The sequence below is a fragment of the Chiloscyllium plagiosum genome, chromosome 12, assembly GCF_004010195.1.
Source record: "Chiloscyllium plagiosum isolate BGI_BamShark_2017 chromosome 12, ASM401019v2, whole genome shotgun sequence".
Taxonomy (NCBI): domain Eukaryota; kingdom Metazoa; phylum Chordata; class Chondrichthyes; order Orectolobiformes; family Hemiscylliidae; genus Chiloscyllium; species Chiloscyllium plagiosum.
In genome coordinates this window covers 2,122,183-2,132,486 of record NC_057721.1, presented here as the reverse complement: position 1 = coordinate 2,132,486, position 10,304 = coordinate 2,122,183, and the positions used below count along the sequence as shown (strand labels likewise).

Genomic DNA, 10,304 nt, shown 5'->3' with positions numbered 1-10,304 from the left:
CCCCGAAGAGTGCTAGCAAACCTACCCTCCAGGATATTGGTGCCCTTCTGGTTCAGGTGCAACCCGTCCTGTTTGTACAGGTCCCACCTTCCCCAGAATGCAGTCCAATTGTCCAAATACCTGAAGCCCTCCCTCCTACACCATCCTTGCAGCCACGTGTTCAACTGCACTCGCTCCCTGTTCTTTGCCTCTCTGTCACGTGGCACCGGCAACAACCCAGAGATGACGACTCTGTCCGTCCTAGCTTTTAGCTTCCTGCCTAACTCCTTGAGCTCTTGAATGACCTCCCCATCCCTCTTCCTACCTATGTCGTTGGTGCCAATGTGTACCACGACTTCTGGCTGCACACCCTCCTCCTTAAGGATTCTGAAGACACGGTCTGAGACGTCTCGGATCCTAGCACCCAGGAGGCAAGAAACCATCCGTGAGTCTCGCCCATGTCCACAGAGCCGCCTGTCCGTCCCTCTAACTAGAGAGTCCCCTATAACTAGCGCTCTCCTCCTCTCCCCCTTTCCCTTCTGGGTCTCAGGGGCACAGACCCCTTCACTGCAGCTTACACCTGCAACGCTGTCCCCCCCAACAGTTTCCAAAGCTGTATATTTATTTTTTAGGGGGACGACCACAGGGGAACCCTGCACTGCCTGCTTCTTCCCCTTCCCACCTCTAACTGTTACCCAGCTACCTCTGTTCTCCGGCGTAACTATGTCCCTGTAGCTTCTATCAATCACCCTCTCAGCCTCTCGAATAATCCTCAGTTCATCCAACTCCAGTTCCAGTTCCCTAACTCGTTCGGTGAGGATCAGGATCTGACTGCATTTCCTGCAGACGAAGTCGGCAGGAGTATCGGTGGTCACCCCTACCTCAAACATCCGGCAGGAGGAACATTCCACTGCCTGTGCTGCCATTACTCTACACTTCGTCTCCAAAACAAGAACACTGAGTCAATAACACTGAGTCACTTACCTGTGGACTTTGAAGTTAGGTTAGAGGAGGCCCTACGGGAGTAGGACCTGGCGTCTAGAACGCACCCACTCAAATACTAATCACTTACCTTCCCGCCCAGCTATGCACTCCAACCTCACTTCCGCTGCTCCCACTCAAATGACCGTTGGTGATTAAAGGGTAAGTATTTATACTCACAGTTCTCCTTCCCGGCTGCCCCTCTGTTTGCCATCACTTCCTCTGCTGCTCCCGCTCTTTTTGTGAAGAGAGAAAAAAAAACACCGCTGCCCGCTACAGGTAAGTAATTTTGAAACAAACTGTTTTACCTTAGCTGTAGTCTCCCGGGTTCGCTTTTACTTCGACGCTGCTCCCACTCAAAAAGTAACGCAGGAGATGGTAGGCAACCTGGTTGAGAAACTCGTTTTTCTTAGGTTAAAATCTTTGAGGTGCTTCCATTTCCTCAGTGATTGAGATTGTCAGCCCAGATCATTCCGAAACTGTTTAGTCAGAGCAGCCTAGGTACACAAACACAATCTAATGTTATCTTCATATTCTAAACCTCAATCAGATCACCCCTGAACCTGGTAAGTATACTTCTTTAAGTTATGCTGTCCCACTCTGACTCTATCTAAGACATCTTAGATTAGATTCCCTACACTATGGAAACAGGCCCTTTGGCCCAACACTTCCACACCGACCCTCCGAAGAGTAACCCACCCAGACCCATTCCCCTACATTTACCCCTGACTAAAGTACCTAACACTATGAGTAGTTTAGTGTGGCCAATTCACCTGGCCTGCACATCTTTGGATTGTAGGAGGAAATAGGAGCACCCGGAAACGTGCAGACACTGGGAGAATATGTAAACTCCACATAGACAGTTGCCCAAGGCTGGAATCAAACCCGGGTCCCTGGCGCTGTGAGGCAGCAGGGCTAACCACTGTGCTGCCCCAAATGCTGACCCAACTTGGTGATCTTTCTGAGACTCTGTTGTTCCCCCCAATAAATGTGAGGAGACTAGAACTGGATTCTTGTGTCTTTACAAATGGAGACCTTGGCCATGTTGTTGGAAGAAGAAAGGACTTGCTTTCCAAAATACTTCACAGCCAGTGAGGCACTTCAGAAATGTGGTCAGTGTAACGTGGGAGACATGGCAACCAGTTTGTGCACAGTCTCACAAGCAGCAATACGCTAAGTGATCAATGGCCCAGAGGTCTGCGAGTTAACTGTTGGGTTGCTGCACATTTTGATGTGTAGACACTTACACTATTGTTTGCAGGTTCACCAGGAGTTTGCCATGTGGGCTTGCCTTTCCCAAAAGTAGCTAACAAAGTGGTCAGCACCTCAAACAGGCAAACTAACGGCCGGGCTAAAACCTGTTTCTGGCATTGCGCACTGCACTGAATTTTCTTTCACCCTCTGGAATGTTTTGAGGGATAAATATTGATCAGCGCACTGGGGGGAGGGCAGACAATGAGAACTTCTCTTCCCACCTTTCAACGGTATTTATTGAATCTTTAACTTCACACTGACTCAATCGAAGGTCATTTTTATTGTTCTTGTGTGGACTCGAACTAAGATAAGGGCCACTTTCAGTTTAACTCTGGGTTTGAGTTAGTATGGTGTATCAAGATCCTTTCTCACCTTCCCCTCCCACTCCAAGGACTGCACATTCTCAAATGCAAAACCAGTTTACTCAGTCAGAATGATTGACTGCATAAAGCAACCCATTTGACCCATTGAGTTTATGTTTGCTCTCCATGGAACAATTCAGTCAGTCACACTGACCTGCAAAGTTAGCTTTTCAAGCGCCCTTCTAATTTTGTTTTCAAATCATTCATCATTGCTGCTTATGTGCTCACTCCTCTTAGTTCTAGATGCCCCAGCCGAGGGAACAGCCTCTTGGCATCCCCCCTGAATACAGTGGCTGAGACTCTTATGTACGACCATACCTCATTCTTCGAAACTCGAGAGTATAAGTCCATTCTACTCCCATTTCTCCTTGTAAAACAGCCATGCCAGTCCACGAATCAGTCTGGTGGATTTTCATTCCATCCCTTCAAGGGTATGTATATCATTCCTGAGAAGTGGGGACAACATCTGCATTCAGTATTCCATGTGTGGTCTCACCCCAACCCTGTACATTTGTGAAAAGGATTCTTTATTGCTCCACTCCAATCCCATTACAATACAAATCAACGTGGCATTTTCCGTCTGCATTGCTTGCTGTAACTGCATGTTAGTTTTGTGATTTGTGTGCAAGCATCTTCGTGCCCTTCTTGCAGTTTGCATTACCCCCCTCCTTTGTATCATCAGCCAAATTGGGTGTAATGCACAAAGTACCTTCATCAGAGTCCAAAATATAGATTGCAAATAGCTCAAGCCCCAGCACCAATGCCCATTACACTCCATTACTTAAAGGCTGTCTGTCTTAAAGGCTCAGTGGTTAGCACAGCTGCCTCACAGCGCCAGCGACCCAGGTTTGATTCCAGCCTTGGGCGACTGTCTGTGTTGAGTTTGCACATTCTCCCCGTGTCTGTGTGGATTTCCTCCCATAGTCCAAAGATCTGCAGGTTAGGTGAATTGCCCATAGTGTTAGGTGTATTCTTCAAGGGTAAATATAGGGTAGGGGAATGGGTTTGTGTGGGTTACTGTTCGGAGGGTCTGTGTGGACTTGTTGGGCCAAAGGACCTGTTTCCATACTGTGGGGAATCTAATCTCTACATTCAGACTTGGGCTGACAAGTGGCAAGTAACATTTGCACTAATGTCAGGCATTGATCATCTACAACAAGAGAAAATCGATCTGCCTCCCCTTCACATTCAATGTCAAGAGGGCGGTGGCCAGTTGGAAGGTTGGAACTGGGATAAGGAGGGGGGAGGGGAAGTGAGGAAACTGGTGAAATCCACATTGATGCCGTTTGGTCGGAGGGTCCCAAGGCCTGGCCCTAGTTGGCCTTCAGATAGTGGTCATGAGGTGCCTTCCTGAACCACTGCAATCCATGCATTTTGTAGATAGTACACCCTGCTGCTATAGTGCTATTGGTGGAGGCTGAGGATACTTGAGGATGTGGTGACGACCTAGTGGGTTGCTTTGTCCTGCACGATGTTGAGTGTTGTTGAAACTGCACTCACGTAGCTAAGTGGAGAGTAATCCCTCACACTCTTTCCTTGTGCCTTGTAGCTGATGGGCAGCTATGGGGAGACAGAATTACATTCTGCAGTATTCCTGGCCTATGACCTGCTCTTGTAGCCACTGTGTTTATATTGGCAAGTCTAGTTGAGCTTCTGGTCAGTGGTAGCTCCCAGAATGTTAATAGTGGGGAGTAATTGAGTACCAGCTTTAACTTTGTGATGAAGAGGTTAGAGCTGAGCAGCATTTTATTTCTCTGAAAGGCGCACCAGTCTTTGGATCTCTGGTTCTCAGAAGGCAGTTGGAGCAGAGTCTCAGTGTATATTTAAAGCAGAAGAATTAAGATTCTTGAACACATCAGAAAGGTTATCAAGGGTGATTTGGGCTTTGCTCCCAACAGATTATCTTTACTTGATACATGATACAGGAAAAGCGCAGCAGGTCAGGCAGCATCCGAGGAGCAGGAGAATCAACGTTTCGGGCATGAGCCCTTCAGGCATGACTCATTCAGGGCTTATGCCTGAAATGTTGATTCTCCTGCTCCTTGGATGCTGCCTGACCTGCTGTGCTTTTCCAGCACCACATTCTCGACTCTGATCTCCAGTATCTCACTTTCTCCGAGTTGATGCATGATACTTATGTTAGCCCCCACAACATAAGGAACATAATATGGTATTGAAAGATCCAACAGAAGTTTATTGCACCTCACTAATATCACATTCACAGGCACATCAGAGTCTGGGCTAACATTAAGCTGTTAAGTTACACAGAGTAGCATGTCGTGCTTCAAGTCATCCTGAGGTAAGATGGAAACAGGGACCTTCAGACCCTAAAGTCACATGATATGATGCAGTGATGATGTCATGAGGGTGTCTCTTAAAGGTATACTGATTATGAGGCATAACACAAGAGGTGGGGTAGGTAAGAATGTAGAGTAATCAGCACAGCAGGTCAGGCAGCATCCAGGGAACAGGAGATTCGACGTTTCGGGCACAGGTGATGTCATGAGGGTGTCTCTTAAAGGTATACTGATTATGAGGCATAACACAAGAGGTGGGGTAGATAAGAATGTAGAGTAATCAGAACAGCCCTGACCGGTGGAGCAGCGTCAAGGAGCAGAGAGTCAGTTCCTGTTCCTAATTTGGATGATTAATGGATAATCCTTGTGTAGATGCAGCAGTTTCTTGAACCGGCAGGCAGCGTTCCCTCAAATTTTCTCAGTGGCTGTGGAGGCATCCAGGGCCCTTGAGTGCAGACACTTTGTTGGGCAGAACACTGGAGCGGCTGTCCGTGTACGCGGCTCAGAAGGAACGTTGTAGACTGTGAGTTTGGGGGTGAGTGGCCACTTCCACCGAGAAAATGGCAGAGAAACACTAATTGCCCAGCAACTTGGGGCAACTTATCACAGTGCCCATCACAACCCCCTGCCTGGGTTTTTTTTTTAGATTAGATTACATTACAGTATGGAAACAGGCCCTTCGGCCCAACAAGTCCACACCGACCCGCCGAAGCGCAACCCACCCATACCCCTACATTTACCCCTATACCTAACACTACGGGCAATTTAGCATGGCCAATTCACCTAACCTGCACATCTTTGGACTGTGGGAGGAAACCGGAGCACCCGGAGGAAACCCACGCAGACACGGGGAGAACGTGCAAACTCTACACAGTCAGTCGCCTGAGTCGGGAATTGAACCCGGGTCTCTGGCGCTGTGAGGCAGCAGTGCTAACCACTGTGCCACCGTGCCGCCCACACGGGTTGTATGTGGATATTAGCAATAGCCATTGGGCTCACAGTCATTCTGGTAGCAAACTCTGCACTGGTGTTTCTGAGGCATAGTCAGCATTATGAGTGGAGAGTTACAGGAGGGAATCAATCCAGGGCTGCATTTGGAATGTTTTCCTTTGTTTCTGACCAAATATGGCGATGAATAGGATTCCACGATTCCTAACTATTGCTTGGGAAAGTGTGTGGGTAAGGGAATGACCTAGGAATCTGGCTGCCTCGGTGCAGTGGCTTGGTAAAGACTGTGGGATTTGGTATTGCAAAACCCCAAAGAAAAGAAGCCCCGGCGTTTAAAAAGGAATGTTGGTGAACAAAAGCCGCGAGTGAACATCTGGCACGTTGTGAGAAGGCGGAATGCTTTCCAGATGTCTCAAGCTTCAACAAGCTCACAGATTCTGCGGCTGAGCTTCGACAGAGCAGGAACTGCCTCTTTTCCCCCCCACCTCCCAGTATTTTAGAAGATCTGTCTGACAGGACCCTGCGCTGCCTGGGACTTAATTGGATAAAGAAGGTAAACATGATCGCGTACCATGAGACTGTGTGTTTGGCAGGAGGATGTCGGGCGGGGGAAGGGTACAAAGGCAGCATCCCCCAAGCTGTAGGCTGTCACACTTGGCAATCTGCTGCTCTTTGCCTGCTGGACCCAGTCGGAATTCCGGGTCTGACTCTGTTCCCAGAAATGTTAACACCGAAGGCGAACCTGCCTGTCCACTGCCATGAGCACCGTTACCTGTGGCCTGTCATTACTAGGGGGCTGATACTTTGACAGGAATTGGGTAGTTTATGGGTGAGAAAACGAGAGACCTTTGTGAACCTGATGTACGTTCTGTTACTTGGCCCTGGGGCTGGGTGTTAGACTTACAGTCGAGACGGGGGAGTGGGGGGGGGATTCCTGGCAACAGGAACGTACTCCCAATTTAGCTCTCATCAAAGTCTAGCTGCACTTTAGAAAATGTTGCACAAGAGGAGGCCATTCAACCCCTCAAAGCCTGTTACTTGGAGACAAGAGGAGGCCATTCATTTCTTGGAGCCTGTTACATAGGGACAGGAGGAAGCCCTTCATCCTTTTGGGTCAGTTACACTGCAGCAGTCCTTTTAGACCTATTAGATAGGAAAAAGGAGGAGTATATTCAGCTCCCAGCGCCCATAACGTCGGATGGGAATAGGACACTCGGGTTATTTAGGAACAGGAGGAGGCCATTCAGGCCTTGAACCTGTTAAATCGGGAGAGCAGGAGGCCATTCCCTGCTTTGAGCCCATTAGATAGGCTCTAGAGGAGGTGAAAGTGAGGACTACAGATGCTGAAGATTAAGTTGGGAGTGTGGTGCTGGAAAAGCACAGCTGGTCAGGCAGCACCCGAGGAGCAGGAAAATCAATGTTTCGGGCAAAAACCCTTCATCAGGAGTGAATCATTCGTTCTTGATGAAGGGCTTTTGCCCGAAACATCGATTCTCCTGCTCCTCGGATGCTGCCTGACCTGCTGTGCTTTTCCAGCACCACACTCTAGGCTTTAGAGGAGGATATTCAATCCCTCAAGTGTTACAAAGAAAAAGGCCATTCAGCCCACTGAGTCTGTTCTACCGTTCTATAGATCATATCTCAACTTCAAAACGAGAAAATAATCAGAGAGGTGGATTGAATGGATAGTTGGAATTTTTTTAACCCAAGGGTAGAAATGTCAATTATTCAGGGACATAGGTTTAAGGTAAAAGGGGAAAGTTTAAAGGAGATGAAAGAGAAGTTTTTAAATAGACTAATAAATGCCTGGAATATGCTACCAGAGGAAGTGGTAGAAGCAGATACAATAGCAACATTTAAAAGCTATCTTGACAGATACATGAATAAGTTGAGAATAGAGGAATTTGGACCAGGTAGAGGTAAAAAGTTTTGACTTCAGAAAGGTGATGATGTAGGCTTGGTGGGCCATAGGGGCCGTTCCTGCGTTGTACTGTTCTTTAGTTTTTGCTCATTTACCCTCCATATTGCTTTGAGTCCATACCTCCCAAAAATCTCCCGTCTTGAAAGTATTAGTATCTGTAACTCAGGGCAGAGCGTGTCTGCTCTCTGCTATCCAGGAGTGAAGCTGTGCTTCCTGACATCAACGCAAACGGCCTGGCTCAAATGTAAAGCTTCTGCCCTCGTGTTCTGAAACAGTCCATCTCCATCTCGCCCAACCACTCCTCCAGCCACCTTCGAACCTCTCAATCGGTTTGCCCCTGAACTGTGTGAGCACGGCCTGTTCCAAGAACGTAACCCTGTTGGCCGTGATATCATTTTGATTATTCCTGCGGCATTGTACCGTATTTTGTATGGCCAACCCCCAGGATACTGCATGGCACCCAATGCAGGGTCCCCAGTGTGATCCAATTAGAGATTTGGCAAGAAGTAACGCAACATCTGGTCCATTGCTTTGTAGTGCCCCCCTGACATAAAAGTCAGAGTTCCATGAGTCTTGGCAATGATTTGATAGCCTGCAATGATTTCTGGCTGTGGACCCCTCAATTTTGAACACCACTTGAAGGAAGCACTGAGTATGTCAAGGGGGCGGGATGGACTCCACCACCTGGAGTGGCTTGGCCACAGCCCTATTGACTGAGCTTTTTAATCATTCATTCATGTGATGTGGGTGTCGTTGGCTGACCAGCATTTACTGCCCATCCCCAGTTGTCTTTGAGACGGTGGTGGTGAATTGGGAGTGAGGGAACAGGGATGGTGATGGAGGTGGAGATGAATGTACCAGAATGAGTTCTACAAATGAGTGATTTTTAATGATAAGGTTCAATTTAGAGAAGATGGGGTTGTTCCCTTTAGAGCAGGGGATATGAGGAGAGATTTGATTGAGATCGAGGGGATCGTGACCTGTACTGATAAAATAGATAAAGAAAGGCTGTTCTCGTTAACTGATGATACAAGGTCTGGGGGGGGGAGAAACAGATTTAGGGTTTTGACTGGGAGGTATTGTAATGATCCCAGCTGATAGTCCGACTGGATAAGTCAGATCCCAGACAGGAACCTGACTTGATAGATCATATTTTGATCTGATTTTTGTTTTGTCAAAGAGGTCTCTCACTGAACCATACGTTCACAAATGTTGCAGATTTTGCTTTAACAACAACATGGACACTTTATTACAAAAGGAAGTTTGAAAAAATTAGAACAATCCAAACTCTGTACTTACCATACAACTTCAAATAATTTGTTTTCAAACTGTCATGGCTACTCGCTGGCTTCGTGCTCTGCACTCTGACCCATGCAGGCTCAGAGCAAATTGTTGATCGTCACATGCTTATCCAGGATGAGTCACCAAACTGGAAGTGCCGAAGAAGAAGGAGCTCCCTAACAGAATGATTGATAACCCATTTTCTGGCTTCATTTACTCCAGGTTGCATTCTGTGCTTGGGTCAGTCAAACTACTTCCGGTTCAACCATCCCATCGAAGCCAGACGGATCAAAAACATGAAGCCCGACAACGAGATCTTAATCTCCTCACCCAGCTTCATGCCAGGTAAGAGGCAGCTCAGGGATACTCGGCTCTGGTCATGGTTATCTCTGCCGAATCCCATAGGGGGCAGTGGTGGGCTGCATTGTCCATCAAAGCGCAAGGGAATGCTTTTCTTGTTTGAAGATGCACTGTTCCAGTTGTCTGTCTGATTTTGAAATGATTTTAATCTGCCTCTTTGCAGTAGATTCCAGAGTCCAGTTCCCCATTCCACCAATACAACCCACACCTGCAGCATTCTTCACCAGCTCAGCGTTTCTAAAGAAAAATTCTCAGCGAAGGGGTTTCGCTCACTGAGATACTTGTGTTTTCCTGTTTATCTTTGAGAAACTGAGAGCCATTCCTGCTGTCGTTAGCTAGTCCTAGATATCAACACTCCCCCCTCATAGCTCCTGGATAGTTTCCTAAACCTTTTTGCTGTTGGCTTTTTGACCTAAGCTTCAGTGCAGTGGCAAGGGGCACAGCACGGTGGCTCAGTGGCTGCCATTCCAGTCTTGCTCACAAACTCTGGGGCCACGTGAGAATTCTTGAACCTTCAAATGGGGTCAGAGTGGGAAAATTGTTATACGGTGCATGGTCAGTTTTTTTTAAAATGGAAGGGACCCATTATCCCTTAATTGTCTGCATTGAGCTGATGAGGTACATTTTCATTCTTAATTTTGTGTGTAGCTTTTACAATGTGCAATTTTAAATGTTGAGGCTTTGCATCTGCCTCCCCACCCCTCAGTCATTGTTCTGAAAACAAACCTGACCCCTTGCCTACCCACCTAAAGCTCCCGTGCTCCTCTCTGGGGGTGGTGGAGTCCATTGCACCCAGACACCCCCTCCCTGTACCAACCCATGTACTCATACTGCTTCTCTCACAGCCCCAACTACTACCACCCCATCACCTCCATTGCACTTCCATCCCACACTGTCCTTTCCCTCACCTAACCAACCCAC

At 47.6% G+C, this 10,304-nt stretch overlaps 1 protein-coding gene across 1 annotated transcript in view; it reads left to right on the top strand.

Annotated features, from left to right (window-relative positions):
* The window catches only part of LOC122555472 (pleckstrin homology-like domain family B member 2), a 213,905-nt gene that overhangs the window by 35,589 nt on the left and 168,012 nt on the right, over positions 1-10,304 (top strand). The window contains exon 5 of the mRNA XM_043701499.1: positions 9,246-9,368. Within this exon, the coding sequence (XP_043557434.1) occupies positions 9,246-9,368 (123 nt within the window). The remainder of the gene's footprint in view (positions 1-9,245; positions 9,369-10,304) is intronic.